The 17149-nt window shown below is 31.1% G+C and overlaps 1 protein-coding gene across 1 annotated transcript; it reads left to right on the plus strand.

Moving 5' to 3' along the window:
• Window positions 1-168: 168 nt before the first annotated feature.
• On the plus strand, window positions 169-6113 carry LOC114741436 (EEF1A lysine methyltransferase 2-like). The gene is made up of 7 exons (XM_028929703.1): window positions 169-552; window positions 1001-1126; window positions 1965-2165; window positions 3477-3573; window positions 4888-4991; window positions 5240-5291; window positions 5613-6113. The coding sequence occupies exons 1-7, from the start codon at window positions 326-328 to the stop codon at window positions 5835-5837; spliced, it is 1032 nt and encodes a 343-aa protein (XP_028785536.1). The 5' UTR covers window positions 169-325; the 3' UTR covers window positions 5838-6113.
• Window positions 6114-17149: the final 11036 nt, after the last annotated feature.

Raw genomic sequence — 17149 nt, forward strand, 5'->3', positions numbered from 1 at the left:
GACCGTGGAGGTTTTTTATTAAAAAAAAAAAAAGAGTAAAGGGCATTCACGTAAATGTGAATTTTATTTTATTTTTTGATACAGGATTTTTAATTTATTTAAATTTGAAATTTGTCCGAAATTAGATTAAATATATATATAAAAAATGTTGGCCTTTCAGATTTACATCCTCCATGAGAGGAAGCAACAGAGAATTCGGCTCATTTCGTTGCAGCTCAAGATCGAAACCTGTGTCAGCGAAGAAAATATCCTGCTATTACACAGTCCACAAACAGCAGTAAAATCTCAAAACCGTCTCTCTCTCTCTGCGTCGTGACCGTCGTCCATGGCCGGTTTTCGTCTCCATCTTGAGGAGTCCGACGCCTCACAGCAGGCGCGGGCAGCAGTTTCTGTGCCCTCGGCCGATCTGGTCTCCGACGATGACCGCTCTGTCGCCGCCGATTCTTGGTCCATCAAGAGTGATTACGGCAGCACCCTAGACGACGAGCAGCGCCATGCTGACGCTGCTGAAGCTCTGTCCAATGCCAACTTCCGGGCCGCCTCGGATTACAGGTCTTTTTCGGCTCCTCTTTTCGTTGTTTTTTTTTTTTTACTGCGGCGCTCTACGCTTAATCTTCTGTGAAAGGGGCCTGTAAAGAGAGAATAGGTATATATGACGCATTTTGAGTGGAATTAGTGAAATACTTCGGATGCAGTTGATTGCGTCCTCGTTGCTTCGAATTTTGAGAGAATGAAATTGAAAGTACTGAAGAAAGTGAAAGAGGATCGATCAGGCTATTGTGCATTTTTGGATAATGAATGTGATCGTTTCTTATCCCTAAATTATTTTATGCTTATAAATTGTAATAATTGCTCTAGCTATGTGCATGTAAATTGTAATTATTGTGCCATTTTGTTGTTTATATTAAGGAAGGAGGGTTAAATCAGTGATACAGGTTGGACAAATTATTTATCCTTAAGTTGTTTTTTTTTTTTTTTTGGGGTTGTCGTTGTTGTGCAGTTCTGACAAGGATGAACCTGATGCTGAGGCAGTTACGTCAATGCTAGGTTTTCAGAGTTATTGGGATTCTGCTTATGCAGATGAGCTTGCAAATTTTCGTGAGCATGGCCATGCTGGTGAAGTCTGGTAAACAAATTTTGACTACATTATGTGCTTCACTGTTCTGTGCGAGTTTTCATGGAGATTAATTAGAAACATCCAATGGCAAAGAATTTAGCATAATCCAAATCTTATAACATCATAAAAAAGAACTTTCAATTGATCTTATCGTTTTTGAAGCAAAGCATGCTATCAACTTCTTACTGATATTCAAAATACATTTTGATACCATGATTCAACGCTTCTTTTATTAAGTCATCAGCCGACAGCCGCCCGTAATTGCTGACTAGATGCCATATGCTGATGACCCATACAAGAATGGGTAATAATTAGTATTAGTTGTTTTGACCATCTCTATGAGAGTAAAAATAATTCTTTTTCTTTTTCTTTTTTCTTTTTTTCAACAAAGGCAAAGGTTTAGGAATAAAAAGCTATTTTGGCTTTCTACCGTCTGAAATTTGCTATTTAAAGCCATAATGTGTTCACTGTTTATATTGTCCGTATAGTTAATACTAGATTCTGGAGTCAGTAGGTGCTCTCTTGCCTTACCACAATATTACTCTGCAAGTCTTTGCCACACGAGCTTAACCGAGTTCATCCATATTATCCATTTAGCATAAACAAGGCCACAAACACATATACATGTTTTACTAAAAGGCTAAGCTAATGCTTCAACAAATTCAAGATAATAGAAGGTAATAAGAATATACGTGTAAAGTAACAAAGGTTAGTGTAATATTTTAAAACAGAAACTTGGGAGGAAAATAGCTGCATTTATGGCTCTTTTACTTCTATTCATGAACTCCTAGATAATTTTGACCACTTAAATTGTTACAAGGAGAAGATATAATTGGTATGTATGTAGGTTTGGAGTTGATGTGATGGAAAAAGTTGTGTCATGGACCAAAGCCTTGTGCCTTGACATTTCTCAAGGTCGCATACCTGAAAATCTTGATGATATCAAGTACGAGCCTACTGAACAGGATGATAAGTTCTTACCTAGTTGGAGTGTACTTGACATTGGAACTGGCAATGGTCTTCTTCTCCAGGAACTGGCTAAACAAGGGTATGCATTTACTATACACCTTACTTTATAATTCGGCACAGAAATAAAGTAGCACAAGTTAATTCCTTCTGCAGAAGGTGGCTCACATTTGCAAGTAGTATTGCTAAGCATCTTCTAGTTTTGTGAAAGTGGAATTTTGTATCATTTTTATAAGTGTGTTTTTCGGTATCTACTTCTTCCCAATATCTTCTTCAGTATATTTGAATGAGCAAGTGAGCACGTGCTGTCCGAGTAAAGTCAGTAATTGTAGAGCTAGGTCAATTGGAAGAAATTACATGGTTGATTCTAGTAAAGAATATGAAAAAAAGAAAAAAAAAATGACTTGGAAGATTTGAAGGAGCTAATGAGGTTTTAACAAAAAGTTTTATAGTTATAGATGAGCTTAAATAATTGAAGATCAATATTTCCCTTATGATCATGGTCTATATATCCTCTGGGTTGCATCTGTCTTGTCGTATTCTTAAGTTATTATGTGTTATGTGTGAATTTTTTCTGCGTTTAATTCATGAAATTAAGAGCCACTAAGTTATGCATGTATTTGGAATGACTTCTAATATACTCTATTAAATAGGATGGAGCTTAAAGGTTATGCTTAGCGGTATAAATGAGCTATATATCTTTGAGCATATGAGGGTGAAGTTTTGTACATCTCTTATAATAGAGGTGTGTTTTTAAGTATCTCCTCTTCAAAAGCATGCTTATATTATGAGAAATGTATAAAGTTTCACTCTCACAATGCTCAAGATACTTAAAGTGAAACAAAAAATATCTTTATGTGAGGAAACAAAATCTTGAGGAAGGATACTGGAGCACAATTAAGTTTTTTTATTTTTGAGCGTAATGTGTGATTGTACCTATTGGTCCAAATTCGAGTATAGTTGAGCCTCAAACGAAAATATCTCTTCTAACATTTTTTGTGAAATTTTTTTTTCACAAGGTTCAAACTTGAGACCTTGCTTTAAGAGTACGGGGTTATTTTCATTTGACTCAACCACCAGAGGTATTATAGGTTTTCTAGATACTTTTTTGTTTTGGCCAGATAGGTTTTCTTAATGCTGAAACTATGACTTAGTTTATGGGAAATTTTTAATTTGGATACAGAAAGAATAGAAGCAAAGAAATATCTTGAATTGAAGAGACAAAAGGGAACTAGCACGAGTATGGGGTGTTATGGGTTTCCTTGAGATGAAATTCTCTGTTGGCATTTGTAGGTAATTCTGTATTTAGGTCATGCAGTGATGTTTGCACTTACTTATATTTTGTTTTAAGTGAATACCTTAGTAAGCATACTCTTGACATGTCTGTATTCAGGTTCTCTGATTTAACTGGTACTGATTATAGTGAAGGGGCCGTAAGCCTTGCCCAAAGCCTTGCTGATCGTGATGGGCTTTCCAACATCAAATTTTTGGTAAGCTTAAAATGCAAATATGTTATGAATTTTGTTTCATATGTGTGCACGTAAGTGTGCCTGGGTGTTTAAATGCATCCTTTTAGCTTTATGTTTTTCTTGTGTGCTTTCACTCATTGGCCATGCGAAGTGCTTGGGTCATCATTATTTCTGTTGAAGTTGGAGCCAGGCTTATCCATAGGATTTTAAGATTTGAGGGCACAGCCTAATACAGCATTTATAGATGATGTCCACCTGCAGAAATCTCAGTGGCTCATAAAGCTAGCTGTCCCCTACGCTTGAAAATAGAAATCAACTAATTACAGATAAACTATGGGAGCATTTAATACAGGGATAAATTTTATTCCTGGGAATCACTTGAAAAGGCCATGAAATACACCATAAACGTTAGGACAGGACGAAAACACCATTAGATATAATGACACATGACAAGTAGATGGTGTAAAGGACTTTAGAAGGGCCAATTGGCCTCTTTTTTGGGCACATCGGTATGCGTGCAGTTCTTAGACTTGTTCTAACATCTAGTTGATTCTCTTGGAAAGGTGCCTTGCTGAGAGGTTTCTGATGATGGAACCTTGGTTCTAACATTTTAACGGTGTTGAGTTTGATAGTGGATTCAAATCCTTGAGTTGTCACTGGAAAAGTTGAATGTCCACAAGTAAATAATTCTGTTGGAAAGGGGGCCGGATAATCCAGGCCAGAGCCTTGTCAGAGGGGGGAAACTGAGGGGGTGTTAAGCTCCCTTTGGGAAGTGTTCAGGGAGCATTAGCATGGAAAATTTTTTGCTATCAAAGCAGATTCTGGATTAAAACATCCATTTTTCGACAGCACATTCAAAGCTGGTAGGCTTAGATACCAAGTGGAATTTCTGGATGAAAACACCGAGCATGGTGAATGGGGAAAGGTTGTGTATATGCGGAAATCAGCCTCACATATTGCGTCCCCTCTCTTGCTATTTACAACACTCGAGAATTGAAACTAAAGACAATGATGATAGATAATTAAGAATTCAAGACAATACTAACCTCTATGACACCTAGGTAATTAGAAACTCCCGGCAGTTTCACACTATTAAGGTTTCACAACAACATGACCAAAAAAAACAAAAAAAACACTCAGCCATGAAATGAAAAAACTGCGCTCATGTGACCAAGTGAGGTAGATGATTTATTTGCAACATCATCGAATTTTCGTTACTACACAAAAAGGATGGAATTAAGTTGAAAAGTTTGAAATCCTGATCTCATCCCGTTAGCATGTCTAATGGGTATGGATTGCATTGCATTTATAATTCATTGCTTTTAATTGATTCAGGTTGATGATGTTCTCGAGACAAAGTTGCAACGACAGTTTCGACTTGTCATGGATAAGGGGACTCTAGATGCTATTGGATTGCATCCTGATGGTCCTGTCAAGAGGTAATAGAAAATATTACATTCCCATTGGTTCTATTGTGACAATGTTATTTTTCCTACTAAGATTATGCTTTCTATTCCTTTCTCAGTCTACATCAAATTATGTTAAAAGAATAAAATTAATACATTAGGTCCTATAAATAATAAGAGTTTAGAGGGTTAACAACTATGAATTATTCTTCTGTCTATTCTCCATTAATTATCTCCGAGCTTAATGCTGAGGAACTGTGTCCTGGCTTTCTGATTTTCAGAATGATGTACTGGGACTCCTTGTTTAAGTTGGTTGCTCCTGGTGGAATACTAGTAAGTACTTTAAGTTCAATGTTGATGCTGAAGTTGGGGACTTATTATTTTCTTTTTCCTGAGAAGGCAAAATGATATATTGAAATGAACAAAGTTTACAAAGTGCTAAAACATTTGGGGATTCATTTTATTTCCAAATTTCCAGTATTTCTTAACTGAAATAACTGCAAATTGTAAAGATTATCTACTGTTTAGATGAGTTGATTGAAGCTATATTCTGTATTCAACTTGTGCCTATGAAGTTGCTATATATCTCCAACGGACGAATTTTCATCATAGACATCTCTCTTAACGCTTTCCTTTTGTTTCTTGACATGGAAGGTAATCACATCGTGTAACAGTACAAAGGATGAACTGGTGCAAGAAGTCGAAAGTTTCAACCAGAGAAAAATTGCTACTGCACAGGAGCATGAATCGGCTGAGGACGGGCAACCAGGCAAAGATCTTCCATTTCAATATGTAAGCCATATCCGCACATACCCAACCTTCATGTTTGGAGGTGCGGTTGGCTCCCGTGTTGCCACCGTGGCGTTCCTTCGGAACTGAAGTGACTATCATTCATCATTCTGGATTTGGCCCCCTTCTAAAACTAGGTTTGAAAATTGTTAGTGTTAGTATGCGTGTGTAGTTGGTTGTTTTGTATTAAACCGTAGATATTTGGCTATTATTCATGTAAAACTAGTTCTGGGGTGGATAACTCATATGGGAATCAAGCTGAGTTCAAATAGTCGCCCTTTTCGACTTTTTGGTCTTCCTAATGTGTTTACCTTCTACTTACCCTTTTTCAGAAATTTTTAAATGGTCAAGGGATCGTGTACTTTATTTTTTTGTTGTCATTTGGTAGACGCTCAAATGGAGGGAGATGGTAAAATTTTGATGTTGTTTGTTTTGTCATTGGCGAACTAGACTTTTAACATGTTTCGTAGTACAACATGTTTTGTTTGGAGCAATGATTCCCCCCCCCCCCCAAAAATATCGTATCTCAAGCTAACTATGAAACTAATGTAAAGTACCTAATTGAAGCTTATTTAGGGCCTGTTTGGGTCTCAGATTTGCCAAACACCCAAGAAAAAACAAAAACCCTAGTTTTGGGTCAAAATCATAGTTTGGGGTTCAAAACCATAATTTCAGAAAAAATGAATCTATTTTGTTTCTGACTCAAATTGGAGGGTATGATTGTGCTTATTAGAGTAAATCTCAATGATAATATGACTCTAACACCCCTTAATTTTTTTTATAAACATATTTAATCTTATATTTTATAAATATATACACATTAATTATATTATCTTATATATTATTAACAATTTTATTTCTTTAAATTAAAACATATTATAAATTTTTTTTTATGTAATTAGCATATTAACTTATGCTATTTTTAGTAATTTATACATATAAAAGTGTTTTCAATAACAACTATCTAAATATTTTTATTTTATTAGAATTATTTTTTTACAAAATATATTGTTCACAAAATTTATTTTTTTAAGAATCTATTTTTTAGAAATTATTCTCTAAATTATGGTTTGGTTTTATCCAAACACTTTCTGAAAAAAAAAAAGTGAAGGAAGTACTTTCGGGATTTTTTTTTTTGGAAAATTCAAGTAATTATATGGTGCTCGATTAATTAACGACTCATATTTCGAGAATGGTGTCATTCTAGAACTAAACGATGGGGCCTATTCCGTAGCCAGGCTTGTCGAATTTCTTGATCTTGGATTATTTTTTGGGTAAATGAATGTTTTTTGGTATTAGATTATTATTATTTTTCAATACTCGATGAATTATCTTCATTTTATATTTTATTTTTGAATATAAAATTTTGAAATTAGAAATTAAATTGGGATAATTGAAATAAGATTCGCAAAGAAGTTTCTCTGAAAAATGTGCTGGATGAGGATGGAGGATGTTTCCTGTATTGTCATTTAGCGTCAGATTTTCAGTAGTGTTTGCTCAGCCCCAGCTGGGCCTTGAGCTGTTCAACCTCAGAATGAACTGGATTGCGGAGACTGAGTCACACGCCGCCGCCACGGCGAAAACAACTTCTTCGATAATTTGGAGCCTAACATTTAGGCCCGTCTGATTCGCTAGAATCAAATTTTTCTCATGTAGAAATAACCACAAAAAATAACTTCAAAAATATGTCTATCATCACCGATAAGAATTAGTCCAGTTAGTAAGAAGTTGGCTTATAACCCATAAGATCATGAGTTTGAATCCCACTGTCAATGTGAGGATTGATTCAGTACCATTAATTTATGTGCTAACTAATTGATTTATACCATTTTGTTATAGGTCATTGTATCCCAAAAGTTTGTTTCAAAATATAAGTCACTTGTAGTATAATTAATAATTTTTTTTTCAATTTTACTCCTATTAATTTAATAAAATTAATTAATTTAAGTTAAAATAATGGCTTCTTGAAACACGTCTCTCCCTCTCCCTCCCCTCTCCCTCTCCATCTCCCTTTTTCAACTTTTTTTTCCTATGTAGTCCATCTCCTCCCTCTCTCTCTCTCTATCTCTCTCTCTCAACTTTTAATAAGAAATAAATGTGAAAATTTAATGTATTTCTTGGTTTGCGGGTTTGATATACAAGTGACTTATAATAAGAAACAGAGTGGTATTGATTATTCGTTTTAATAAATCTTCTAAATTTTAATATACGAGATTATAGAGCTACTTAATTAACATTGACAAATTAAAAAAACTAAAAAATTTTTTAATTCTCATAAATATGATCTCTGTAATATTATATTATATATTAATTTATAAGTTAGATAAATTAGTTTAAAAAATGATAAATAAGAGAGATAAAATGAATTAAAATATTATATTTAGGATCAAAATTTATTAATACTCTAACTAGTTCCTACATTTACGATTGAAAGAATACTAATTTAGTTCATGTCATTTAATAAATTATCCATATATTTATAACAAAATTTCGTTTGATTTAAATTTAGGCTTCATGCAAGGTCAAGTTGAATGGAAAACTAACTTTGGCCTCATATACCTCATCATATAAAAATCATTTAACTATAAATTTATAATTAAAGAATGCACTCGCGTGCACTCCAAGTTGTGAGTAAAATAAGATGGGAAGAGTTGAATGAACAATTGCATTCTCCATGAATATGGTGACAACAATATCTTATAAAAATACTCAAAAACACGCTTCAAAATCTGTCAAATATTGTTTTATTTAAAAAAAGAATGCAAGCTATTTTTTATTTATAATTAAAAAGACCAAAATATAAGCAAGTGATAAGTCCTTACAAACGACATTACCTTTCTCCTCTGTTTTTTCAGATGTTGGAGATATAATGATAACTTCCTGTTTTCTTGTATTTGCCATTTTGGCTCTCTTCACAAAATAAAATGGGTTAAATTACACAAAATTCGTTTGAATTTTAGATTATATACAAATAACTCATTTAAATGTTAAAACTTAAAAATAAGCCTCCATAAACTTTTAAATTTGTACTGATAACTGCCAACTATCAATTATATACCCTCTTAAATTTTTTTTTCCCTTTGGTGATAACTTAAATTTTATTTTTTTAATGTGCATATAACTCCTCAAATTTTAATTGATATATAGATTATCCCCTAAACTTTAAGCAGTATGCTGGTTAAAAAAAAAAAAAACTTCAAGCAGTATTGGCCCATCAGATTCGTAATATATAAAATTAATTATATGAGAGTTATCTGCCTAAGAGGGTGTTTGGGTAAAAACCAAACTATAATTTTAAAAGTGATTTTACGGTATACAAAGTAAATATCTAAAAAGAGTTTTGTTTCGACTTATGTGAAAGCATTTTTTTAAAAATGTTTTTTTTTAAGAATCCAACACCCCCTGGATATAAGAATTTAGGGGATTTGTCTTACTATGAAGGTTATTTGTACATAGTTCAAAAGGTTTATATACGGAGATAATGAATAATTTAGCCAATAAAATGATACTTTGTTCTTTGTTCAATTCATATTATTATTTCATTGGAAATGTTAAGACACAGTAGGTTTCATGCCTCCAAATTAAAATTGTTTATTTAGGGTTCTTAGGTCTTAATAATATAGAAAAGCATGAATTGTGTGGAAAAGTTGACATTCATTATTAATTAGTTTATTATTATTTCAACAAAAAGCCAAAATTCTCATTAAAAAAATTGTGAGAAATTTTGGGAGTATTTTGATTGGATTATGTGCAAATATACGATGAATCCGGGATTCCGAGATCGCGATTAGGTAAAGGAATCAATTAAACAACATTATCAAATAGCAATTAATTTATTCTGGAAGGCCAAAATAATAAAAATTAAAAAATTAAAAGGAATGGCCGTCCGCTCATAATTCTACCAATGGTCTCCTCAATTAAACCCAGGGGGGGAAAAAAAGAAAAGAAAAAAAATTGTGATGATGTCCGTTGAGAAATAAGAAAGAACAAGACAAAATACGAAAATTGAGATTTTTTTTTTTAAAAAAACGAATTTGACTATTTGAGTTTGATTTCTCTATCGTCAATTAGGAAAAGAGCATTACGTATTTACGTCCTTTCTTATTTTGAAAACAAATTATAAATTTTTTTTTTTACTAGATTTGGGCAATAAAATATTTGTTTGAGAATAATAGCAGAGATGTATTGTTAGTTTGTGATATTTCAAGCAACATAGGATCGGATTTATCTAGAGAAGTGAATTTTTAAAAATGCTAATGTTCATTGTTAAAAAATTAAAAACCAACAAAATGTTTATTATTTTTTATTTTTTGGTTGAGCCCAGGTATCTACTATGGCTAGCAATAACTAATCCCTTCCCACAGTAGATTTTTTAAGAGGGTTTTAGTACTGGTCACGGGATACTCTCCATACATACCATCGGGTATCAAACCCCTCACTAGATAGTTAAGACAAGTCTCATGGTTTATTATTTTTTTAACTTGTATGTAAGATTTATTATGTTTTTGTCATTTTTACTGGATGGTATTTGGCAATTTTTACTTCTTCGTGGGAATACAAGTCTTCTTCTTTTCCCCGATAGTCTCATTTTCGTTCCTTTTTAATATATTATTGCACTATCTTGCATAATTAAACTATGATAATTAACTAGATGCAAGATACGCGAGATATGTGAAACTTTGATGTTACTACCTCCGGTCCTTAATATAAGACCCTGTTTGACTTTTATTTTGGTCCTAAATATAAGACCCCAATCTACTTTGTCTATCATATTTATTCAATTTTTTCTGAGATAATCCTTTAATAATTATAGCTCTAGTTAATACACTTGATTAGCAAGGATATTTTAGGAAAGACAATACTTATTTAGGACAAATAACTAACTCAACTTACTTCTTAATCTCTTCAAATTAGTCACTCCGGTCCTTAATATAAGACCCTGTTTGACTTTTATTTGGTCCTAAATATAAGACCCCAATCTACTTTGTCTATCATATTTATTCAATTTTTTCTGAGATAATCCTTTTAATAATTATAGCTCTAGTTAATACACTTGATTAGCAAGGATATTTTAGGAAAGACAATACTTATTTAGGACAAATAACTAACTCAACTTACTTTCTTAATCTCTTCAAATTAGTCACTCCGGTCCTTAATATAAGACCCTGTTTGACTTTTATTTTGGTCCTGAATATAAGACCCCAATCTACTTTGTCTATCATATTTACTCAATTTTTTCTGAGATAATCCTTTTAATAATTATAGCTCTAGTTAATACACTTGATTAGCAAGGATATTTTAGGAAAGACAATACTTATTTAGGACAAATAACTAACTCAACTTACTTTCTTAATCTCTTCAAATTAGTCACTCCAGTCCTTAATATAAGACCCTGTTTGACTTTTATTTTGGTCCTGAATATAAGACCCCAATCTACTTTGTCTATCATATTTACTCAATTTTTTCTGAGATAATCCTTTTAATAATTATAGCTCTAGTTAATACACTTGATTAGCAAGGATATTTAGGAAAGACAATACTTATTTAGGACAAATAACTAACTCAACTTACTTTCTTAATCTCTTCAAATTAGTCACTCCAGTCCTTAATATAAGACCCTGTTTGACTTTTATTTTGGTTCTAAATATAAGACCCCAATCTACTTTGTCTATCATATTTACTCAATTTTTTCTGAGATAATCCTTTTAATAATTATAGCTCTAGTTAATACACTTGATTAGCAAGGATATTTTAGGAAAGACAATACTTATTTAGGACAAATAACTAACTCAACTTACTTTCTTAATCTCTTCAAATTAGTCAACTAGCTCTTATAATTAGGACAGGAGGTAATATTATTCTTAATGTAATCAGAATTTTTATGTAAAAATTAAGCAGTGGATTCGGAATCGTAAATGGTGTGGTTCATGAAGCAACAGGCAAGTGCGGCATCCATATCAATACGACATAAGGCAATATATATACATATATATAACAAATCAACATTTTGAATCTTTTATAATTATAAAAAATAATGCCCATGCATAAAAAAGAATCTTACATTTAAAAATAAAATTAGGTGGCATATTTTTAAGATGAAGCGTGAAAGATGAGTTGTATTCTAAATGATGAATAAATAATGTAAATAATATAATTGATGTGTAAATTATGTACTCCTCCGGTCCTTAATATAAGACCCAATTCTTGAGTTGATTTTGGTCCTAAATATAAGACCCATTTCTCATATTTATCAATTTTCTCTAAATTACCCCTATAGATACTCCTTCAACCATAATCAAATAGAAAAGGGAGATGAGGTATTAAAAAAGATGATTATGGTGTTTTAGGAAAAATGTGTCACTTTTCTTATAATTAACTAACTTACCTAACTTCCTTAATCTAATCAAATTAGTTAAATGGGTCTTATATTAAGGACCGGAGGAGTATTTTATATTTATATTAATCTGTATATATCGAATATGCAATGTATATGATTTGAAGGGTTAGATCTAATGATAGTAATTAAAATCAGTGAGAAGAGATCCAATATATCCTATATGTGGGGTTCAACATTTAGGTTTCCTTGTTATAAGCACATACGTATTTTTTTATATTGGAGATAGTCCCTTTTAAGATATAATCAGGTATTAAATATAAGCACATCGTTTAAGAGAAATAAACTTTAATTAGTTTGTCTTGTTATAACGGATTAGTTTTTTTTGTTAGACTCAACTATATTATTGTAAAATTAAGTACGGCGAGCAAAACATCTCTACACTTTGAGAGAAATTTGTAATCACACAAACTAAGCTTCTTAACATCAAAAGATGATAAAATTCAAAATTTAAAATTCAATATTCTCGAATATAGCTTTTTCCCCAAAAAAAGAAAAAAAAACAGAAGAAGAGGAAGAAGGCACACATATGAAGAATCAAAGAAATGATATTAATATATATATTGAGCTACATATAATAAGTACATGATTAATGGAAGGATAAAAATGAATGGAAATGAACAACTAGGGAAAGAAGGCAAAGGAGGAGTGTGCCAGAGAGACAAGTTGATCCGACAGTCCCACAAACCAAGCCCATAATCTGAATCAAATCAGAAATTAAGGTTTTATTTCTACGATGACTGTTCATAATGACATCATCATGTTGTTCTTCATTCTGATGACGATAATAATTCCAACCAATCTCGCATCTGCAACAACTCTCTAATCTCTCCTTCACCTTCACCATCTCCATCCTCTCCTTCAAAACATCCAGATTTTTATCCACAATATTATTATCCTTCCTCGTTGATCTCCCTGCGTTATATCCACCAATTCAACATCGTCATTCAAATGACTTTACAATATATGAATCATATTCTTCCATACAGAGATTTTAATTTAGGGAGAATCACTAATTGGTCACATTAAAGGAATGCAGTTATAAGTTTCAGTATTAAAAATGATAACTGCAGGCTCATATTGCTTATTTGTAATTAGGATTTTTGTTGGTGATTACATTCTTTGCTTTATTATTTTTTCCGCTACGAATAGGTATCTTTCTATTAGAAGTAATCTTATTGGAAGTACTGTCAGCCATTAAATGTGAACATATCTTTCAACAGGGCCTGTTTGACACAAACCTGTCTAATACATTCCTTGCTTTAATTTAACTAAAAGGTTAAAAAAACAAGCATGATGAGTGTTATTGTTTCTGGGATTCTCTCTAGGCGCAGAAGGATTGAAGTAGAGAGAGAAACAGAGAATTTTTTTGTAGCCCTCATTAGTGATCTATTCATCTCTTTCTCCGTCTGCCTGGAGTTAAACTAATAATATATAACATGTTGAACTTCTGTGTCTTAAAATGATTATCTCATCAAGTCCAACAGATGTGAATATATGCAAAGAAAAGAAAGTGAAAGAAAAACTGCAGAATATGCAGAATCAAAATTAAAGTCAGAAAATCTGCAGAAGAAGATAAAGAATATTTGTGTGTGTGTGTGTAGAGAGATGAGGGGGAGGGAGAGAGATGAACAGACCTTCGTCTTGGAAGGTATGAACTTTGATTAGTCTGAGGGTTTTGGGAGATTTGTTAGGAAGGAATAATGGAGAACGTCTTCCATTTGCAGAGAACAACGAAGGAAGAGAATAAGATGCCATGTAGCTCTAGCTGGATATAGCACTGTGTTTTCTGTTACCTGTTTGTGTTCTTATATAATGTCTGTATATGCACTCACACACATATATAGACATATATTAATGTCAAAAAACAAAAAAAAGACCACACACACACACTGTGTGTGTGTGGGACAAGGCTGTCTTCCACTAACTGTTGAAACATTCAAGAGTCAAAATGGGTTCTTTTAATATATGTGTGGTTTTTTAATTATTATTCGGTGGTATATGGTAACAAAAAGTGAATAATTTCTTATTTGGATTCCAAGCTCTTAGTTATTATAAAAATTACACCAAGTTTAATTTAAGTTGAAAAATAAACAAAACGCCTTTAGGTATATTATTCTTTTTTTAAAAAAATATAATCTAAAGAATAATATGTATATGACTATACGTTTAATAAATCCAACTAAAAATACAATCATTAATTAAAAAAAAGCCACGCACAATAATTACTTCTACTTACTACACTACTTGTTGAATATATATAAAATAATATTTTCTTAACCAAAAAAAATATTTTACTTATCTTGTTAGTTTTCTTTAATTAAACATCAATACCAAAACTGTAAATCAATTATGTTATTAATAATTTATTATTAATTATCTAAGCTAATAATTTTAATAACTAAAAATAAATTATTATTTTATTATATTTTTCAAAATAATATTTCAAGTCAATCCCAAATTTTATCCCGAAAAGTTTTTCACTTACATAGAGACGCCGAAATACCTTTTATGCCATTATCTTAGGAAGAAAAAAAAAAAGGGTAATGACAGTAAAGATAATCCTTCTAATTATTTTTTTAATATATATACACGTTTTAAAATTAAATAAAATCATTTTATTCGTGTGAATGGTCAAATTATTCAGGGTAGTTTATATACGATACATAATTTATCTAGAAAGTGAAAGACGAAGGTCACAAGCAATTATATTTATATATGCGCATTGGAAATAATTCAGAAAATGCCAATTGCTAAAATCTTATTATTTATCATCAGGGTCGGTGAAAACTAACGAGAGTCTGACCATTTCTCTTTTTTCTTCCCCTTCTTCTTTCATCTTCATAATATAAGATTTGTTTAATTTTATTTTGATCTTAAATACTATTTCCAACCCTATTATAAGAGCTAGTTGACTAATTGAAGAGATTAAGGAAAAAAGTTAAGTTAATTATTTGTAATAAATATATGTTGTCTTTCCTAAAATATCATTGCTAATTAAGTGTATTGGCTATAACTATGATTGTTAGGAGGATTATCTTGGAAAAAATGCACAAATATGAGAGACAAAGTGGATTGAGATTTTATATTTAGGACCAAAATAAAAATCAAACAAGATCTTATATTAAGGACCAGAGGGAGTATAAGAACCCAATTCATTTTGTCTCTCATATTTATACATTGTTTTCCAAGATAATTCTTCTAACAATGATAATTCTAATCAGCACACTTAATTAGCAAGGATATTTTGGAAAAGACAACACATATTTATTACAAATAACTAACTTAATTTCTTTCCTTAATCTCCTCAAATTAGTCACTAGCTCTTATGATTAGGACCGGAGGTCGTATTAAATAAACGAAACTACTTTTAATATAATATTACTTCTAGTCCTTAATATAGGGACTAGTTTAACTTTTAATTTAGTTTTAAATATAAGACTCCAATCTATCTTGTCTTTCATGTATATTTATTTTTCTTATCAAATAGTAATTCTAACTAATACACATAATTAGCAAAGCTATTATAGGAAAGATGATATCTATTTATTACAAATAACTACTTAATAAATTTTTTTAATCTACTCAAATTAATTAACTAAGTGTTGTTATATTAAGTATACTACTACCTCTGGTCTTAATTATAAGAGTTAGTTGACTAATTTGAGGGGATTAAAAAAGTAAGTTTAGTTATTTGTAATAAATAGGTATTATTTTTCTTAAAATATCCTTACTAATTAAGTGTGTTGGCTTAAACTATAATTATTAGAAGGATTATTTTGGAAAAAATTGTATAAATATGAGATATAAAGTGGATTAGGGTCTTATATTTAAGACCAAATAAAAATCAAATAATGTCTTATATTAAGAATCGGAAATAGTAATAAACTTATTAAGCGTGTCCTTTCAACCAATCCATTCACAAATAGATCATTCCAACGTCTGCTTCATGATGATTTATTTATTTTTTTAAAATGAAAGTTGTTGCTTCTCACACGTTGAGTATATATAAGTGACACTCTTAGAATAATAAACAAGATGAATGTACTCTTTTAAAAAATATCGATACACCTGTCTGATTCAACGGCAAATGCAAATTATTTATTGATACTACCTCCTGTTCTTAATATAAGACATTGTTTGACTTTTAGTTTAGTCTTAATTATAAGACTCCAATCTATTTTATTTCTCATATTTATACATTTTCTTCCAAGATAGTTCATCTAATAGTAATAGTTCTAGTCAATACACTAAACTAACAAGGATATTTTAGGAATGACAACACTTATTTATTACAAATAACTAACTTAACTTACTTTCTTAATTTTCTCAAATTAGTCAACTAGATCTTATAATTAGGACAAGAGGTAGTATAATTTAAGCCGTGTTTTGGCTCAGCCGAGGGTATGGGAGGAAAAGTATCTCAATGATACTTTGTTTGGCATAGATAGAGAAAGGAGGGAAGCTATTTAAAAATCAACTATTTTACCTGTATAAAATTTGAATACATTTTTTGTATTTTTAATTTTAGCAGCATATAAATATATATAAATTAATTTTATCAACTTAAAACATGGTTATTGATGTTTTTCTCTCAATTGAGTAAATATTACTCTATACTGAATTTTTATAAAAACTATAATAATTCTTCATGCTTATTTTGTCTCAATAATTTTTATCATTTCATATTCTTTTAACAAGATATTGAGTAGTTTCATATTTTCAGTTGAATTAACGAACATAGAATGAAAATAAAGCTGAATTGATTAAAGTTATTAAAATGCAAAGATTGAGAGAGAGAAAAGAGAGGGCCAAAGAGAAGATAAAAATAAAATTATATCATTTTATACTAGGGTTAATTATGTAATAAAATATTTTCTCTTTCATTTTCGTTTTAAAAAAAATTCACTTTTAAAAGGAAGACTAGAAAAGAGTTTAAAAAATATTTTTGTCAAATTAGGAGAGGGAATTAACTCTCTTTTTTTTCCGATGGCATTGAAGCACTAAA

The sequence above is a fragment of the Neltuma alba genome, unplaced genomic scaffold (assembly GCF_004799145.2).
Source record: "Neltuma alba isolate B1F8T4 unplaced genomic scaffold, ASM479914v2 tig00003392_pilon, whole genome shotgun sequence".
In the NCBI taxonomy this organism is placed as follows: domain Eukaryota; kingdom Viridiplantae; phylum Streptophyta; class Magnoliopsida; order Fabales; family Fabaceae; genus Neltuma; species Neltuma alba.

Coding starts and splice junctions, on each gene's coding strand:
- LOC114741436 (XM_028929703.1), top strand. CDS start 326: ATGGCCGGTTTTCGTCTCCATCTTGAGGAGTCCGACGCCTCACAGCAG. Junction 553..1,000: donor CGGGCCGCCTCGGATTACAG/GTCTTTTTCGGC, acceptor GTTGTTGTGCAG/TTCTGACAAGGATGAACCTG. Junction 5,292..5,612: donor TTGCTCCTGGTGGAATACTA/GTAAGTACTTTA, acceptor TTGACATGGAAG/GTAATCACATCGTGTAACAG.